Source organism: Stigmatopora argus, chromosome 12 (assembly GCF_051989625.1).
Source record: "Stigmatopora argus isolate UIUO_Sarg chromosome 12, RoL_Sarg_1.0, whole genome shotgun sequence".
NCBI lineage: Eukaryota > Metazoa > Chordata > Actinopteri > Syngnathiformes > Syngnathidae > Stigmatopora > Stigmatopora argus.
In genome coordinates, this window is record NC_135398.1 from 3,899,641 (window position 1) to 3,919,786 (window position 20,146).

Genomic DNA, 20,146 nt, shown 5'->3' on the forward strand with positions numbered 1-20,146 from the left:
ACAGACCTTCACCAATTGAAACAAAAAAATCCTCTTTACAGTGGTACCTCTACTTAGTGGTGCTACCTTTTTGCACGGCAACGCGCTGGTAAAATAACATAAACAAATTGAAATGAACTTGGATTACAATGCAGACACACTCAAAAATAAGTTTAATCGAACCTAACACTAAATTTAATTCTAATTTTGTTTGACATTTTGATACCTTTCTTTTTGCCCCGCCTCCACACTGACTTTCAGTCAATATCGAGGTTTGTTTGAGTTTGTATTCCCTTCAAAATAGTCCCAAAATGATGCACACAAATGTCCTCACAATAGGATAACGCACGACCACTTGCCAACGAGAAGTTGTATATACGCCATTCGCACTGACTAACGGGAAAAAAACACTGAAAAAATGCAATGCTCCGCCCAGTGCTCGCAGAGACATTACAAAGAGGGAGTTGCGACCAGAGAGAGACATTACACGAGGGAGTTTGCGACCAGAGAGAGACATTACACGAGGGAGTTTGCGACCAGAAAGACAGTGGCCATGATGTTCTTATGAGCAGCATCTCGCGTCCGCTGTCTGCTCGTATATCAAAATTTGTCTCGTATCTCAAGATAAATATTTCCCCGAAATTTTACTCGTATCTCGAATTGCTCGTATGTCGGGCCACTCTTATGTCGAGGTACCTCTGTACTCACTTATTGCAAAAATGCAGTGTTTTTGGTTGATCAGAAAACTCAAAAATGGAGAGGAAAAACCAGACATTTATCGTATCTTCTAAAACCACAAAGGTAACTGCAGGGGATTCGCCATCCAAACACAAGCATTTGTGATGACAATTAAAACTCCACAGGGCACTCTTAATCTCGGGCGTCCCCGACGGCGCCACAGGATAGAATTACCCCCCCACCCCCATCAAACCTTCCTCCATCCACCCAACCACCGTTACCCAGAAGGCAATTATCTCTGTCCCGCTGGCATAACAATACAATCAATCACAGTGATTTCATTTGATCCTTCAGCGGGTGCTGCCTGTTTATGCCGCCCGAGTAATGCGTTTAATCTTTTTAGCACACGCTTATCCAGGGCATAACAAATAGAACCAAAAGAGCTTGGATGAAATGTTATTGCGCAGAATGAATCACAGAGACTACAATCGAGTTAGCCTGCCAGGCGTCTCCCCCACCTCCCCCCCCAATGCTTTCACCCAAAAAGTGTAGCATCTTAATTGAGAGCAGTCAGACGCCAGAGCTAAAAACGTCAAATGGAGTCGACAGAGACTCCATTTTCTCAATTAACGCTAATGACGGTCGTTTTGTTCTTTAAACGCTTACAAATGAACTCAATCTGTCGCATTAAAGTTGGAATAGAGTGTCCTTCTCAAGTGCAGACCTCTACCAAGGTTGTTTGGTATATCGTGCAGTGCAGGTTGACAGTGTTGTGTACAGCCTTAAACTTGGACCAGTACAAGTGATAAGTAATGATAATAATGTTGCTATAGAACAGGGGTGTCAGATTCGGGTTGGTCTGCGGGCCGCGTTAACGTCAACTCGATTTCATGTGGGCCGGATCATTTTAGATATAATATTTAGATTTTTTTTTAAATAAATGTATTAAAAGAACTGGATATTCAGTTTTTTATAGATCTAAAACAATGTTTATTTTAGCTTTTTTTATTATTATTATTTTTAGATTTTACAAAATGATTTTTGAACTAAAAACACAGAAAAAATTGATTAAAAAATTACAATTATTGATTTGTTCCCTGCGCTGTTTGAAAATTAGGCAGCGGAAACGAGCCGCCGTTAGTCTGGGGCCAACCCAAGCCCGTGTTGTGATGCACTACAAATCAAACTGTCGGCCGAGTCGCCGCTGTAATTAACTGGGCTGCAAATTAGACACGGTGCTTGTTGCGTGCTAATTGCCGAGGATTTATCCACGGTGGGGTGGGAGCGAGGCGGCGTGTGCGTATATGTCGGGGCCGCGGGACAAATTTAACGCGATTAACATCCCTTCGCAGGGCAGAATCCCAGTGAGCGGCAAGATTGGTTTCTTTCCCAGCGACGCCGTGAGGCCTTGCCCTTGCGTAAGTGTGCATATTTCCTTGCTGATCAATACGCCACATTAAGCGTGAGCGCAATGCATTTAGCCAAGTAATGGCCACTATTGACGTCTGGAGCCAAGCGATGTGCTTTTCCATTACATGCCTCCGCTCCCGTTGAGGTCTGATTTTAGCCTCCCCGCTGTGACTCCAATATCACATTAAGAGATGTCTGACCTCCAAGCTTTTCAAGTTCAAAGATTAGCAAAATAAGCGTACTGCTTCTTCTTCTTCTTCTTCTTTTATGTGCCAGCTACCCAAGCGTGTCGATTACTCCTCACAGCTCTGGTAACAACACGCCATTTTCCATTACGTCTGCTTGTTCACATTCTCCATGATGAGGTGGCTTGTTTGCAGGTTTGCGGGGCCCATGGAGAGGTGCCAGGCCGAGATGGAGCTCCAAGCCCGAGGGAACAGCACCTACCTGGTTCGGCAACGGAGTAAAGAGTGCACAGAGTACGCCATCAGTATAAAGTAAGTGTCATAGTGAATCTTTCTTTTCAACTGAGGTTTCGTAAAAAGATGCGTTCTCGGTTAGAATTTCTTGAGAGGTTGTGTAAGGTATTAATAAATGGACCTATATATGGGTAAATGGTCAGTTTTTTTTCGTGGACTTCCTGGAGTGTGAGGTGTTGGAGGTGTTACAGTAAGCAGAAATCGTGAGATTGGATTGGATAACTTTATTCATCCCGTATTCGGGAAATTTCGTTGTCACAGTAGCAAGAGGGTGAGGATGTAGAAATAGGAAATGCATTTTAGACATAAATAGATAGGTAAATACATGAATAAATATATAAATAAATAAGCGTGTTGGTGAAATATATATATATATATACATATACACGTGTGCATACACATGCATACATACACATACATGTATATAAGGACATATATACATACATACACATAGATGTACATGGATGCATACGGTAGGTCTTAACACTCAGCCATTTGTTTTGTTAAAGAGCCTGACAACTGATGGGAGGAAGGATCTGCGGAAGCGCTCCTTCCTGCAATGAGGGTGCAGCAGTCTATTGCTGAAAGAGCTTTGGAGGGACTCCACAGACTCATGCAGGGGGTGGGAGGTGCTGTCCATGATGGACATCATCCTGGTCAGCATCCTCTGCTCTCCCACTTCCTCCACAGAGTCCAAAGGACAGCCCAGAACAGAGCTGGCCCTCCTGACCCTCTTATTCAGGCTGTTCCTGTCCCTCTGCGTGCTCCCGCATCCCCAAGAGACCACTGCATAAAACACTGTAGATGCCACCACAGTGTCGTAAAAAGTCCTCAGCAGTGTCCTGCACACTCCAAAGGACCGTAGACTCCTCAGTAGGTAGAGGCGGCGCTGGCCCCTTTTATACAGGGCATCTATGTTTGTGGACCAGTCGAGTTTGTTGTTGAGGTGAACACACAGGTACTTAAAATTCTCCACAATTTCAATATCTGTAGATAGATCAGGGCTTGAATTTTCTTTTTTTAGAACGTCGGATTAGAGTCAAGTCAAGATTTGACTGAAGGATTTTTGTCAGTCTGTTTTCTTGAATGGATTATTGGTTCTGTTTTTGTGAACCTAAGGTCTGTCTTTATGGATGGATCCTTCATCAAGGTTGACTGAAGCACCTCACTGTTGGACGATGTGTCTAACAGATCAGGGTTCCATTTAGGGTTGATCCTAGCCTTAAAGTAACTTCCTCGACTGTTTAGTGTTGGATATTCGAATGGATCAGGGTTTGAACAGGGTACTTATAGGATAGATGTTATATAATTATGCAGCATTTTTGAAATAATCTAATAATGACTGTTTTGATGGATCATCAGGGTGTTTCGAGTAGGGCTGTAATACCAGAGAGGTTCCTTTTTATTCTTCAAAACTTAATCGGTAAAACAATAATGTAAGGCTCTTTCTTTGATTCAATGAGGAAACAATGAACTAGCCAGATTGGACTAGCCACAATTCTGCACCCCTACGCCCTTTACGTAGTGCTTGGCTCCTGATGCTATTATGCAAAGACAATAGAGACCAACTGCTGGCTGCTTGAGGTGCTCATTGGTAAACGTTTGGACGACGCACAAAGGAAAATCCTTTTAATTTCCTGCCCATTGTTTTGGGTCTTCTGCCGGGAGACACCGATGCGTGCACACGTGCGTCTCTGATGGCTTTGCATACAAATGATGCATGCATGCGTGTTCTGAAAATTGACTCTTGAATGGCTATGAAACACCCTGACGGGCCTTTTAAATCTTAATCCCTGGAACCTCTTTTTTCAAAGGTTTAATCTTGGAAAAAGTATAAATAAACTTGGCACACACATACACATGCAATATAAACACCACACACTTCAAGCAGTCTCTTGTTGCACTTTGATATACAGGTACATCGTAAGTATATAGTAGTTCATAGTACTCATACGGTCATACCTCGATTTACGAATGTCTCTAGGTACGGAAGTTTCAGGTTACAATTTTTTTTTTAATATGCAAATGAGTGACCCGAGATACGAAAAAGATCCTAGTTACGAAATCCCCCCAAAAGTAAATGCATTTCCTTACCTGTTATTTTATTTTGAATTCCCCTTATCAAGCGATTAAAAACAGTACAAATGCAACATGGCACATATTTTCACCCACACACACAGGGCACACGTAAAAGTCTAAAATGTTCTACAAAGTGGACGAATTTCGACCCTGGTACAACGGGCTCTTTCCGGGAATATTTTTCACACAATGCAACGATGATGTGTCAATTAATTCGCAGATTTTCATTATTCAGACTAGCCAAAGTAATTATCTGTTGCTCTTTGCAGAGGATAAACAAATACGCCTGTGAGTTTTCAGATCATTTCTATGTAAGCCAAGGGTGTCAGACTCGGGTTAGTTCGCAGGCCGTATTAACGTCACCTCGATTTCAAAACAATGTTTATTTTAGCTTTTTTAAAATATATTTTTAGATTTTACAAAATAATTTTTGATCTAAAAACAAAGAAAAAATTGATTATTGATTTAAAAGGGGGAAAATCAGGAAATGTAATATACATCAATACACTTCATTTTAATTTGACCCTAAAACAGAAAGTCGGCACTCATGATTTACTTTCCCGGGCCACACAATGATGCGGCGGGCCAGATTTGGCCCCCGGGCCGCCACTTTGACACATGTGATGTAAGCTATTTGATAGCCCTTACACGGTATCAAACATTTTTTTTATAACAAAGCCGAACTTACTTATCAGGAGCAAAGCAATGTGTTATGCTTAATTTGACAGCTTGAAGAGCCTTTTTTCCAGAAAATTGTTCACAATGTGCTAAATTGCTCCTCGATGTGAAGTGAGTGTAGTTCACTGCTATCAAACGGCACAAACATATCAATTATCGGCAAGAAAAATAGTCAGTAACAACTCACCAGGTGTGTCATTTATATCTCAAAACACCGCTGTACCTGAACTTGTAAACTTGAAATGTTCATTTTGACGTGTAAAGTAAATCTGACAGCGTTTTACAACAAATGTCACTGCAATTTGCCATTAGACGCTGGTCTCATTTGATCTGAGTGAATGTGGAATATTTAAAAGAGGTCATGAATATGCTCTCACAGACCTTCGTGACTATCAACACGGGAGGCCGGGCCCGATGTTGGAAGCGTGTCGAGTTGATTAGCAGTGCATGTCTTATTTATCCTTGTGCAGGTTCAACGACAGAGTGAAGCACATTAAGATTCTGACCAAGGACGGCTACTTTTACATCACAGAGAGTCGACCCTTCAAAACACTGCTGGTAGGACTCCGAGATGGGCCTCAAAGCATGAGACATGAATGCAATCCTGTCAATTTGATGCTCTATTCAGCATGATTTTTTTTTGGTAGTCAGTGCATAATAATGGCATTTTTCAAATATGATAAGTAATGTTGGATGGAGATATAAAATTGAAGAAATTCAGTCGACAAGTTCAGGGGAAAAAATGATTCATTTTTGGGAAGAGTGGCTAGCAAGTTCACCTTTGTGAGATATTTCCGTGACCGGACGTTTCGTCAAAAGACGTTTGGTCTCCGGATGTTTGGTCGACCGGACGTTTGGTAGAACGGACGTTTGGTAGAACGGAAGTTTGGTAGAATGGAAGTTTGGTAGAATGGAAGTTTGGTAGAACGGACGTTTGGTAGAATGGACGTTTGGTAGAATGGAAGTTTGGTAGAATGGACGTTTGGTAGAACGGACGTTTGGTCGGCAGGTTCGCTCGCTGTCAAATTATGACAGAGAGTTTACTGTTGATATTTCTATATTAGATATTTAGATATTAAACTCACTCTCTCATGATTATAATTTTGAGAGCTGGTTTCAACAGTAACAACCCGTCAACCAAACGTCTGTGCTACCAAACGTCCATTCTACCAAACGCCCGTACTACCAAACGTCCGGTCGACCAAACGTCCGGTCGACCAAACGTCCGGTCGACCAAACGTCCGGTCGACCAAACGTCCGGTCGACCAAACGTCCGTTCGACCAAACGTCCGGGGACCAAACGTCTTTCGATGAAACGTCCGAGTACCGATATTCCAGGTTCAATAAAGTGCAAATTCTGCTTTGAATATTAACTTTGCCATTAAGTTGATATGTGCCCAAAAATTATACTAGTCTACAGTAGGTAAAAAGTTTGATGGCTATAGGTAATTTGGTAAGTAGGTGTAATAATTCGTAGATGTGTGTTAAGTTAGTGTAGTGTGTGTATTTCCAGTGGTAGGTTGGTACAGTGCAATATCAAATGTTATGTGGTTAAATGGAGTCATTGTATGCAAATTGCAAGAACAACTGTAGTTAGGGATTGTGCCAATTGATATGTCATTCAGTGACATGTTGTTTTGCTCTCGTGCAGGACCTGGTGGAATACTATAAGCATCATTCCTTAAAAGAAGACTTTAGCAGTCTCGACACCAATCTGAGCTTCCCATACCGGCAATGCTCCGATGGAAGCTCGCCTTGGGCCATTAGCAAGACTGGCAGCGGTGAGTGTGCACTTGCAAAAGACTTTGCCGGAGAGACTCCTGCCTCTGACAGCTGCTGATGCTTCCAGCTTAGAGCGGATGTGGATGCTAGAAAGAAAAAAAAAAGTGAAATGATTTGAGAGCTCTGTCATGGGGGCTTTTGTGGAGGTATTCGGTTTACCTGCAAAAAAGCCGGCCCGGGTGTGTCAACGCGGAATCTTTGATAGCGAATGCGTTGCGGTAACGGCAGGTCGGGATGAAGTGAGTCACGGTAATGAGGTGGTTCAACAAATGAGAGATAATGTACAGAGGAGATGAGGAAAATTGGAATGTGATAGTCTTTAATGACTTAAGTTGAAACGGTAGGTCGATATATATATATATATATATATATATATATATATATATATATATATATATGTATATATATGTGTATGTATATATATATATATATATATGTATATATATGTGTATGTATATATATATATATATATGTATATATATGTGTATGTATATATATAAATATGTATATATATATATGTATATATATAAATATGTATATATATATGTGTGTGTATATATATATATATACACATGTGTATATACACATATATGTGTGTGTATATGTATATATGTATATATATATATGTGTATATATATACATATGTATATATACATATATATACATGTGTATATACACATGTGTGTATATGTATATATGTATGTGTATGTATGTGTATATATGTATGTGTGTGTATATATATACATACACATACACACTTATACACACATACACACATATACATATACACGTGTATATGTATATATATATATATATATATACATATATACACGTGTATATATATGTATATATACATGTGTATATATACATACATGTGTATAAATACATACATATATATATATATATATATATATATATATATATATATATAGAGATATATATATATGTATATACATATATATGATGAAAATGTAATGAATACATTGTAGGCCGGCTCACCATATTGGTCCCAAGAAGAGGTCGGTGCCCAAGGCGTGCACTGGGACCCGCCTCCCTCTGCATGATGCCAGGATAGCATATTGCTCCCCACACATGCACAATTTTCCTGACAGGGCATGACATGTACCGTGCACGGCCAGCTGAGTAGAAGGAGGAGAAGAAAAGGATTGAGTGAATGACACAAACCTTGGGGAAACCCCAGGTTTCGCAGCTGGGGCACAACCCGGGGAAAAAAGGCTTGCAAATAAGTAGTGCGGGAGGCAGCGGCTTTCAAAATACACATCAACAATACACACACATACACACCACTGTTAGAATGAATCTAACGTTAGCCTTTTGTCTACGTGCTTCTGGGCATCCTCGTTCGTTCTCCTCCTCTTCCTTCAAAGCGGCGGCGCCATTCAGCGAGAAAACGCCTTGCCGGAGCCACCATTGCATTCTGGGATGAATTATTATTGCCTTAAGTTATCCGCCCCCGTCGACTTAGAGCTTGAGAGTGTGGGCACTGGCTTCTGAGGAAAGACGGATGCCCTGCCAAACAGCAAAATAAATAAAGATATGAAAAATCAAAAGGAGATTTTTTTTTCCATAGGCTCAAAAACAGACGCCATGCTTCAGTGTGTGCCCAAATAAAGCTCTCACCTTTAGAAATTTGCATGGCCACTTGCTACGAGTTCTTCAGGCACACGCCTACATAAAAAAATCATCTATTAGTATTTGTTTTTATTTTTAAAATGCCCCTAAAAATTAAAATATAGGGCTCACCATTATGGAAGTCACACACAAACATGAGTTTAGCCACCTGTCACATGGCAAGGGAAAAATTGAAAAATATTTCTATAATCAAAGTCATTTACAACATAAAAAAATGTTGTCTTACATAGGAAGAGCCCACAAACATTTGATAAGTCGTTGTTGGGTAGAGTTCATAGCGCACAAGCGCAATGGGCAATAGGAAAAAAAGATTTCTGGATTATTATTTCATATATTATTATATTGTGCTGTAGTAAGGAGCTTTTTTCAGTCATGTCTCCCACTCAGTGTGGCTTCCTTTGCTTGTTCTTTGACTTTGCCAACTTTGAATGTGCTCTCTTTTGGCTGTGTTTGTGTGTGTAGTTGCTCCTGGTGGTTGCTGTTTTGTTCCTCCTTCCTCTTCTCCTTTCTGGTCAGGTACATCTTTACGGCCTTTCTTTGCTCGCTAGTGTTGCCGCATGACATTGTCTGTTTTGCTTCACTCAACTCATAAATAATGCAAAATGCTTTGGGAGAAAGCGTAACAGGATTAGGATCGGAGATGTAGCATGGACAACTTTCAACAATCTTTTAACTCGTTGGCTAACGTTGACAGCAAAAGACGTCGGATCTATTTCAACTGGGAGGGATAGCAATCGGTTATCATGTTTCAATGCAAAGATTCTGCAATACCTGTTATTATTTGGTGTTTTATTATAAAAGGGTACTGTATTGTTCCCCCTAACAATGCAGAATTGAAACTGTAGTGTCAAATTTCAGTCAGTTTTAACTAACTAACTATTTACTGGTACATAGTGTAGATAAATGGTGTCAAACTCGGGTTGGTTTGCGGCCCACATTAACGTCAACTTGATTTCATGCGGGCCGGACCATTTTAGATGTAATATATAGATTTTTTTTATATAAATGGATTAAAAGAACTGGATTAAAAGCCCCGAATATTCAGTTTTTTTATAGATCTAAAACAATGTTTATTTTGGCTTTTTTTAAATATATTTTTAGATTTTACAAACATATTTTTGAACTAAAAACACAGAAAAATGGATTAAAAAATTACAATTATTGATTTAAAAGGGGGAAAATCAGGAAATTTAATATACATCTATACTCTTCATTTTAATTTGATCCTAAAACAGAAAGTCGGCACTCATGATTTACTTTCCCGGGCCACACAAAATGATGCGGCGGGCCAGATTTGGCCCCCGGGCCGCCACTTTGACACATGTGGTGTAGATATTGGGATGTAAAATTTAATCTCATGGTACTATATTGATAAACACATGTTAAATACTTTAAGGATTAGATAATTTTTGTATTTAATTTTTATTTTTTTACATTCCTGAGAGTGTTTTCCGTTTAAATTCAGTATTGATACACAATGATAAATTTAATTTCAGATGGATGGAAAAAAAAGAGTGCGATTTATAGTCCGGAAAATGTGATACATTGTAGTGTTTCTGTTTACGTTACAGTAATTCTACATGAACATCATATATGAGCTTTAGATGCAAACAAGATATTTTTGTATCATTTTTCTTGATGATATTTTAGCGGCATTCTGATGTCATTCAAAACTATTATTGCTAACCAAAACAACATCAGCAATTTAACAGTCAAGTTCCATCTATATTATTTAAGTGTTTCTCTAAAGATAGAATTTGAATTGTGGTCACATCACAATGTTGTCTGCCTTATGTAAAAACCAATGATAACAAATGTGCCTGCATATTAATGTTCTTGATTTTTCTTAGTATTATAATTTGTTTTTAATCAACCGTATGTTTCTGTTCTCTGGGTGACATTTGTGGTCCACCAGTGTTTTCTCCCAGAGTGGTGTCCGTGGCCGTCGCTCGCTACGACTTCAACGCCAGAGACGTGTGGGAGCTTTCTCTGCTGCAGGGGGACGTGGTTAACATCTACACCAAAACATCCAACGGCTGGTGGAAGGGGGAGGTGGGCGGCAAGGTGCGACACAATGTTTTGATCGTCTTCCCTTCCTTCTAGCGCGGCAATCTGTAAAAGTTGCAATGGTGCAAACCAAGTCAAGAACCAGCCTTCTTCAAATAATACAAATACAGTGATACCTTGACATACGATCTTAATCCGTTCCGGGACTGAGTTCGTATGTCGAGCTTCTCGTAACTCGAGCGAACGTTTCCCATTGAAATGAACTAAAAATAAATTAATTCGATCCAACCCTCTGGAAAAAACACCAAAAACAGCATATTGGATTGGAAAAACATTTTTATTTGTTCTAATTCGCCATATATTGCCAAAGTAATAAATAACGAGTGGTTTAACAGTACTAAAATGTGTTTAATATAACTAAAATTGGGCAGATTTCGCGGAGGTTACAGAAGGGGGGCATCTTTCCACGATGACACCCTTGTAACGGAATAAACAAATTTAAATTAACTTGGATTAATATATACAGACACACTCAAACATACGTTTAATGTAACTTTACACAAAACTTAATTCTAATTTAGTTTTAATCTTTTTTCCCTTTGTAACGGATTGACTCCACCCGCACGTTCAGCCGGAGTCTTCAAAACAAACGCATCAAGAGTTGTTTGTTTTTGCTTTCCCTTCAAAATATTTGGAAAATGACACGCACAAATGTCATCAATTTTTATCGTATCTCGAGCAACTCGTAGGTAGAGCTGATCGTAGGTCGAGGTACCACTGTATTTTACTTCACTTTTATGATAAGTGATCAAATCCAGATTTGTTCCCAGGAGGGCTGGTTTCCTTCCACCTACGTAGAAGAGGAGGACTGACTCAGGGTGACGGATGTCTTGTCTACATGACCACGACGCTTCCCCCCAACACTCAGCGCCAGCATCTGGCGTCTCATTGGCGTTGCCGTGGGAAACGCAGAAAGAAAGCACCACATCCTCTAAAAGCGTGGCCTCCCTTACCCCAGTTGACAGCACCAGGAATCCCCCCCCCTACCTAGACCCCCCCTTTACTGACTCACCTTGACTTATTATTGATGACTCGGCGGCCTGGCGTGAAAGTTGCCTCGGCTGTCGTCATGTTGCGTTGGCGGGGAAGGCTCCGTCAGCTGAGCGCCGACGCCGCCAAGGCCGAACTAGCACTGGAACTCTAGAGGCAGGCAAATAAACTGATTATTTAATTGATTTGGGGGTGTGTCTTGGTGATTTTGGTGGTCTATAGAATTGAAATGGCAAAAAAAGTCATGATATTGATCAGATTTAGTACCAAGAAGTTGAAGTTGGAGATTTTTTTTAATGTTATAAGCGTTTAGAATTGATCTTTATAAAGGACATGTATAGTACTTTAAAAAAAGCCACAACTGTACAGAAACTGGGCTGTGCTCCAGCACCTCCGCGGACCTTGGGGATAAGCACTTCAGATAGTGAAGGAATTAATACTCTTTATATTTAATTAAAGGACTACAAACTAATACAAAGACAAAAGCATAATATAAATAAAACAAAAATTGGTCAAGAATGAGCTCCTTTATGATAATTTCTTGAAATGTGAACATTTATTTTCAGATTTTCTGATAGATTTTTTTAGTTTAACCGCATTTTATTTGATAAAAACATAAAACAGTCATTTGGTGTTGAGACTTGACAACATTTGTCAATCCAAAGTCGTTAATATGATGTCCAAAAATGAACATGAAGGCGTTTGTGTGAAGAAGATTGTGTTCTTTGATGTTTTTCATTTCAGCCAAAGTTAAGGGGTCTTCGTTTGATCCCCCCCTAAGGTGGAAAAACCCGTCTTTGGATTCTGTTTGCCGTAAATCTTTTTTTGGTTCTGCCACGAATGATTCAAGGGTGATGTAACGGCTATTCACTGGAAAGCCGAGGTGCTATGAACAAATGCAAAGGTGTTTAGCCAAGCTTTCCTACGACAACAAATCTTGGCGGCAAGTAAATTGCATCAATAATTGATCAAAATGATTCCCTTTGTGATTTCTTTCGAAATGTCACATTAGAGAAGAAATGTGGTCAACACTCCTTCCTATAATTCACATTTTAGATCTTTATACTGTGTTTTTTCTTGTGTGTACTTCTATTTATGTGTCTGCATCTCTTTTAGATTCTGAAAGGATCCTTGCAGAACCCCCCAGAACTCAAGATATTTAATGCTAAAAGTGAAAATCTATGATTCTTTTAGCCAATAATTACAATTTTCTGGCTGCAAAAATATTTAAAAAAAAGATGGAAAATTGTCAAACTATCTGGCAAGAATACTGGATGTAAACAACAATAATATTCAATTAAAAACAAATACCAATGTTAGGTTGGAGGCGATTTGAAAATATTATGGAAATACAAAAGAATGCCCCCCCTCTAAAATTGGGTCAAAAAACCAAAATTGTATTTTTTGAAACACAAATATTCAGAACTAATCAATCTCTTTTGAGCCTTGCAATTGGCCGACCAGCAATCCAGGCTATCCCCAGCTTGGTGATAAGCTCCAGCACCCCCCGCGGCCCTTGCGAGGATAAGCAGTACGGAAAATTAAGTAAAAACTGAATAGTAAGCAAAATATAAAAAAAATGTTGGCTAAAATAATAAATGAAACAAATCAATAACAATTCTAATTCACTTACATTCAGTCCCCCGCTTGGTGATAAGCTCCAGCACCCCCCGCGGCCCTTGCGAGGATAAGCAGTATGAAAAATTAAGTAAAAACTGAATAGTAAGCAAAATATTAAAAAAAATGTTGGCTAAAATAATAAATGAAACAAATCAATCACAATTATAATTCACTTACATTCAGTCCCCCGCTTGGTGATAAGATCCTGCACCCCCCGCGGCCCTTGCGAGGATAAGCAGTATGGAAAATTAAGTAATAACTGAATAGTGCATACCTGTCAACCTCTGCCGATAACTGCCCTTATAAATGATTATGATTCCCCTTACAACCCCCCAAAAAAACCTTACAAACACCGTACGACTCGTACGGTGTTTGTAAGGTTTTTTGGGGGTTTGTAAGGGGAATCATAATCATTTATAAGGGCAGTTATCGGCAGAGGTTGACAGGTATGATAGTGACAAAATATAAAAATGTTGGCTAAAATTATAAATGAAACAAATCAATCACAATTCTAATTCACTTGCATTCATTTAAATGTTTTACTGTTTATGTTAAGTTCAATTTTATCCAGTGGTATTTTCCTGATTTAAAAAAATATGTAAAAAATGGTGCTATATTTTTAGGTGGCACTGTCATTCATTAAATAGAAGATGATATCAGATACGTTTTTTGACTTACAAGCAGGATGATGGAACTAAACTCCTCTCATCTCACAGTGCGACTGCATTTCAAAAAAATGGAGCTTGAGCAAAAATGCCTGGTGAATGGACAGCTTTGGCTGGTGCAACCATCAGTATTCTCACAATGTAAACAGTGCCCGAGGCGTGCTTTACCCCCGCCGCGTCGAAGCCTCTCTAATGACCCGGCGGTGTCGGTGGAGCGCTTTGCCGCTAACACTCCCGTCACAAAGAAGCGAAGAAAGCGGCTCCCCTTAAGACGCCTCCTCACCGTAATCTGACTGTTCCTGCCTCAGCAGCGGAGATGAAAGTCAGTGACAAGGAATTTGGACTCCAGCCGCACAAACGTAGAGAAGTTGAAGGACGTGGGAGTTCAAGAAGACGTGCTTAAGCACAACTCTCAAATGTTATATTCAATGAGCCAAAGGTCATTTTTTAAAGGCCGTTTAGTTCAAATCTTAATGTGTAATGCAATTTACTCATTCATTTTCTGAAGCGCTTTATCCTCACTGCCCTCACTTGGGTCGCGGGGGGGTGCTGGAGCCTATCCCAGCTGAAGGCGACAAACAATCCTTTGCACTCACACCCATACCTAGGGGCAATTTAGATTGTCCAATCAGCCTACCAAGCATGTCTTTGGAATATTGAAGGAAACTGGAGTACCCAGAGAAAACCCGCACACACGTGGACTGACCTAGATTTGAACCCAGGAACCCAAAGCTGCGAGGCCGACGTGCTAACCACTCAAGCTGCCGGCCCGACTGCAATATATTGTATTTTTATACATTTTTGCAGTGTCCAATCAGCATACCAAGCATGTCTTTGGAATATGGGAGGAAACTGGAGTACCCAGAGAAAAGCCACACACAAGTGGACCAACCTAGATTTGAACCCAGGACCTCAGAGCTGCGAGGCCGACATGCTAACCAATCAAGCTGCCGGGCCGACTGCAATATAGTATTGTAGTTTTATAAATTTTTGCAGTGTCCAATCAGCATACCAAGCATGTCTTTGTAATATGGGAGGAAACCGGAGTACCCAGAGAAAACCCACACATGCAAACTCCACACAAGTGCACCAACCTGGATTTGAACCCAGGACCCCTGAGCTGCGAGGCCGACGTGCTAACCACTCAAGCTGCCGGCCCGACTGCAATATATTGTATTTTTATACATTTTTGCAAAGAGTGTCCAATCAGCATCCAAAGCATGTCTTTGGAATATTGGAGGAAACTGGAGTACCCAGAGAAAACCCACACACAAGTGGACCAACCTAGATTTGAACCCAGGACCCAAGAGCTGCGAGGCCGACGTGCTAACCACTCAAGCTGCCGGGCCGAGTGCAATATATTGAAGTTTTATAAATTTTGGCAAATAAATATGTATTTTTTAAATCTAAATTTCAGATTTCAAGCAATTTAGAGTGTTCAACCAATCTACATGTTTTGGGGATGTGGGAGGAAACCAAAGTACCCGTAGAGAACCCACACAAGCCTGGGGAGGGCATACAAACTCCACACAATGTTAACATACAAACTCCATTAAGTGGTAAAACATCCTGGGATCGAACTCTCGACCCCAGAACTGTGAGGCCGACGCGGTAACCACTCATATGCCGGACTGCCTTAAATATAGAACATGTGTGTAATAAATTCTAACTATTCCAGTTTTATGTGTTTTTTTAAAAAATATATATGTATTGTAATCAGTTTGATGGGAACCTTTTTTTGTACAATACATGTTTCTATTAGGTCCCATTTAGTAACGGACCAGAACCATATTTGATTGGATGCAACTGGAAATGTTTGTTAATCCAGTGTGCATGGCCTGCTGGTAAGATTGTTTTTATTTTAATTTATTAAGCAGTTTATGTTGATTGATCTATGTTTGTTAGCATGTAGGCACCTGTTGCTTTGCATCCTAATAAAACAGGTGTTGTCCCATTTGAATAACAATAAGCTGATCCCAGTAATAGAGCTACTTCTATATTAATTAACATGGGATATTGTGAATGACCTTTCCCTAAACAAAGAAAATCTTCATTTTGCATTGCTGCTAAGCTTTTTATTTCCTCATTTGCACCTTTTTACCTACGCAGCCTTTAAAGGGCATCTGTCACTTCACTAAAGGTTGTTTTGTTTGCATCCCTGTGTTACAGAGCGCATCATTTTTCTTCAAGAATAGTCACTGATGTGCATAAACAATGCCGGCTCGATGAAAATGATAAGACCGGTGTGACGACTTCATGCATCAGGAACGAAGGTACAGGGTCTTTCTTACCACACAGTGTGTGTGTGGCACACGCCGTTGATTTTCTATGGTTTTGATTACAAATTTTAGCTCAAGGGTTCAAAGGAGAAGAAGAAAAATATTTCCGTCTCTTTTGCTATCGCCTCGTTACTCCCTTTTTGATGTTAGTTTTTTGTCACGTGAGTTTTGATGCTTGACAGAGGCTGCAATTCTTAAGGTAAGGAAGAGGACAAGGTAAGGTAAGTAAAGTGGAGGAATTCTTTTTACGTAAAAAATGGTTCGCACAGCTGCCTTAGTTTCAAGCAGATCTGGATTTTGACTTTTTGTAGGAATCCCACGGCACAATTAACACTTGTTAATTGAATTTATACCTCATCGTGAGTGTGAACCTGAGGCTCAAATATGCGGTGATTTTTTTTTTTATGATAGAGATCAAGACATAAGCGTTTAGAATTGATCTTTATAAAGGACATGTAGTAAAAAGCCACAACTGTACAGAAACTGGGCTATGCTCCAGCACCTCCGCGACCCTGGAGGATAAGCACTTAAGATAGTGAATGAATTAATACTTTTTATTTTTAATTAAGGGACTGCAAACTAATACAAAGACAAGAGCATAATAGAAATGAAACACAAATATCGGTCAAGAATGAGCTCCTTTTTTGACGATGGCTTGAAATGTGAACATTTATTTTCAGATTTTCGGATATATTTTTTGATTTAACCACATTTTGTTTTATTATTGTTTACTAGAATGAATCCTGGCTCACCATAAAAAGAAAAAAAACATAAAACAGTCATTTGGTGTTGAGGAGACTTGACAACATTTGGCAATCCAAAGTAGTTAACATCAAATCTAAAAATGAAGGCTCAAATAGACTGTGATCATGACTAGAGTTTGGCGGTGGTAATCGTCCAAAAAAGTGAGGGTGCCCTTCCGAGCGTGGCCGACTGTCGCCGGGGTGAGCGTGAGCGTGAGTGACAGTTCCGAGGTCAAAGGTCACTCCTCGATGCCAGCTGATTAGCATCATCCCTGCAGCTCAGCAGCTGCCCGTGACTTAGGGGGACACATTTAACGTGACACCGCTCTTTACGGGTGATGGTTTGGCATCCAGGAACTCAAAATGCGTCATTGTATTCTCCATTTTGTCAACAGGGAAGCGTTGTTTCACAGTCAGTTACCTTGAATAATGCACTTTGCTACTGTTGTTTATTTGTTTGACGATGCCATCCAACCATCCCAAGATTTTGGCATGTAAATTTGTTGGGAGAGAGTCCAAATACTGTGTTTGTCTGTTGACACTTGGCAATATATGATTGGCTGATGGCTACTAAAGTGTACCCTTGACCTAAATAGCTGTTTACAGTTTTTAGACACGTTAAAATTCGGTTCAGTTTTAGCTTGGCTTGGTTAATCTTGGGTATAAAAAGGCATGAAAAAAAAACTAAAATTTTTTTTAGCTAAAAAAAAGAAGTAAATGATAGAACTTTTGTAGATGAATAAAAGTCACCGTTTTGGGTGATATTTCAAAGAAATTCCTAAAATTAGTTTAAAATAAATAAATAAATACATTCATAAAATTAGTTATAATTTTTAAAATAAATGAATTCATAAAATTAGTTACAATTTTTAAAATAAATAAATTCATAAAATTAGTTAAAAAAATTAAAATAAATAAATTCATAAAATTAATTAAAAATTTGAAAATAAATAAATTCATAAAATTAGTTACAATTTTAAAATAAATAAATTCATAACATTAGTTACAATTTTTAAATAAATAAATTCATAAAATTAAACTATAAATAAAACATTTGTTATTAAATCCCGAATCCTTAGCAGCAACAGCGTAAATATAACAAATGTAAGAATGAAAATTCTTCAGCTAGTTAAAACTATCACCGCCATTGTTTTGCATTCATATTTTTACTGATGCTAATAAAGAAAAGATGGCAAGTGATGGTTCAGGAATTGAAAATCCCTTTTTACAAACCACCCACAAACTATTCTTTTCATTTTCACTACTGGTTTCCAGTTTTGAAGTGATGCTATGTTCTTTAATAGCCTCAATTCATTAAACAGGTCATCCATCTCTAAAAACACGGGGTGCAAAGTGCTTGAAACAATCTTTTTGCTTGACACAATCTTTTTGTACATTTCCCAGGTAGCCTACAGATGTGTTATTTCAGTTCCACCCCCCATCGGGGTCCAACTTGTTAAGGCTGAGGCAAAAGGACCATTAAATCTCACCGCCACTGCCACATGAAATAAATGAGGGCACACGGATTTCCTTCAGAGCTGCGGGAGACCAGCAGACCGACTCACCACAGGTATCTTTTATTTATGGACGCCATCAGGAGCAGATACGCATATGATTCCTTTAATAGGCCGGGGCAATCGCGACCTAGGCTGATTTCAAATCGAGGTGTGGCACTGAATTGGATGGTATTGAGGGAAGACGGACAAGAGCTGCCACGGTATGAGGCGCTATACTATAATACGATCTGTAGCTAGTGTACTGATTGCATTTTATTTAAATGAGGAGTCGTGCGATTGGGTTGCGGTCGTGATGAAAACGTTTTTTTTTTCAAAAATCAGGTTGGGGTCAGCTTTATGAAACTGAATTGAAAATGTATGCATCGTGCCAGATTCCCTGTATAGATCACATGTGTCAAAGTGGCGGCCCGGGGGCCAAATCTGGCCCGCCGCATCATTTGGTGTGGCCCGGGAAAGTAAATGATGAGTGCCGACTTTCTGTTTTAGGATCAAATTAAAATGAAGAGTATAGATGTATATTACATTTCCAGATTTTCCCCCTTTTAAATCAATAATTGTAATTTTTTTAATCCATTTTTTCTGTGTTTTTAGTTCAAAAAGCATTTTGTAAAATCTAAAAATATATTTAAAAAAAAGCTAAAATAAACATTGTTTTAGATCTATAAAAAACTGAATTTTCAGGGCTTTTAATCCAGTTCTTTTAATCCATTTATAAAAAAAAAAAAAATCTAAATATTATATCTAAAATGGTCCGGCCCACGTGAAATGGAGTTGACGTTAACGCGACCCGCGAACCAACCCGAGTCTGACACCCTTGCTGTAGATGTTCTGTAAGGCATGTATTAATTAATTATAATATTGTCATATCAAATTTCTTTATACTGGATTGCATCTTTTCTAGACTAAAAAGTATGTTTGCATGCCAAGTTACAGATGGAGAAACAAAGAGCTCTCTTGACATTATCCATTTGTATTTCATAGTGCCATCGCATATTTAATTAGATATCATATCACATTGTAGCAGAGTTGCAATGTGAGTATTAAAATGTATTATTAAGATTTATTTTCCAACAAAACATAAAAACTCTGTGTACCTGAGTAGTTAAAATGACCACAATGGCATTTAAAGATTTCATGCTTAATTGCACCTACGAAAACGGTACACAATCAACATATTTTGTATATTCTTTGTCCTCTGCCAAGATCGAATAGTATCACATAAGTACCATGTTTTCTTAACTAAAAGACTTAAATTTTCCTAAAATTGCGTCCTATATATGGATCGGTGTTGGCTAATTATTGTATAAAATTCCCTTTAGCACAGCTCCATCTAATTGATGTATAACACAATCCCCAACTACTACTATTACTACCACCACCACAATTAATACTATTGTTTTATAATCTGGTGTGCCTTAAATACGAAACAAATTTGAAGATAGGCTATTCATTGAAATTGCACCTTATTGTGCAGAAAATATGTAGCAGCACAAAGGCCAATCAATGGTGACAAAAACTGCCGTTTTT

The 20,146-nt window shown here is 39.0% G+C and overlaps 1 protein-coding gene and 1 long non-coding RNA gene across 8 annotated transcripts in view; both read left to right on the plus strand.

The window, feature by feature from the left end:
- LOC144086066 (guanine nucleotide exchange factor VAV3-like) overlaps positions 1-11,980 on the plus strand; it is a 31,582-nt gene extending 19,602 nt beyond the window's left edge. The window contains exons 22-29 of one of the 2 annotated variants that reach the window (XM_077615836.1): positions 2,010-2,075; positions 2,344-2,378; positions 2,448-2,564; positions 5,774-5,861; positions 6,955-7,084; positions 9,201-9,254; positions 10,654-10,802; positions 11,576-11,980. In XM_077615836.1, the coding sequence (XP_077471962.1) occupies positions 2,010-2,075; positions 2,344-2,378; positions 2,448-2,564; positions 5,774-5,861; positions 6,955-7,084; positions 9,201-9,254; positions 10,654-10,802; positions 11,576-11,617 (681 nt within the window). In that variant the 3' untranslated portion in view covers positions 11,618-11,980. The remainder of the gene's footprint in view (positions 1-2,009; positions 2,076-2,343; positions 2,379-2,447; positions 2,565-5,773; positions 5,862-6,954; positions 7,085-9,200; positions 9,255-10,653; positions 10,803-11,575) is intronic. The other variant, XM_077615837.1, reaches the window with a different exon arrangement.
- Positions 11,981-15,859: 3,879 nt separating this feature from the next.
- Positions 15,860-20,146, plus strand: part of LOC144086272 (uncharacterized) — a 94,900-nt gene continuing 90,613 nt past the window's right edge. For all 6 annotated transcript variants that reach the window (XR_013304388.1, XR_013304389.1, XR_013304386.1 and 3 more), the window contains exons 1-3: positions 15,860-15,924; positions 16,250-16,353; positions 18,507-18,672. This is a non-coding gene — a long non-coding RNA (uncharacterized LOC144086272). The remainder of the gene's footprint in view (positions 15,925-16,249; positions 16,354-18,506; positions 18,673-20,146) is intronic.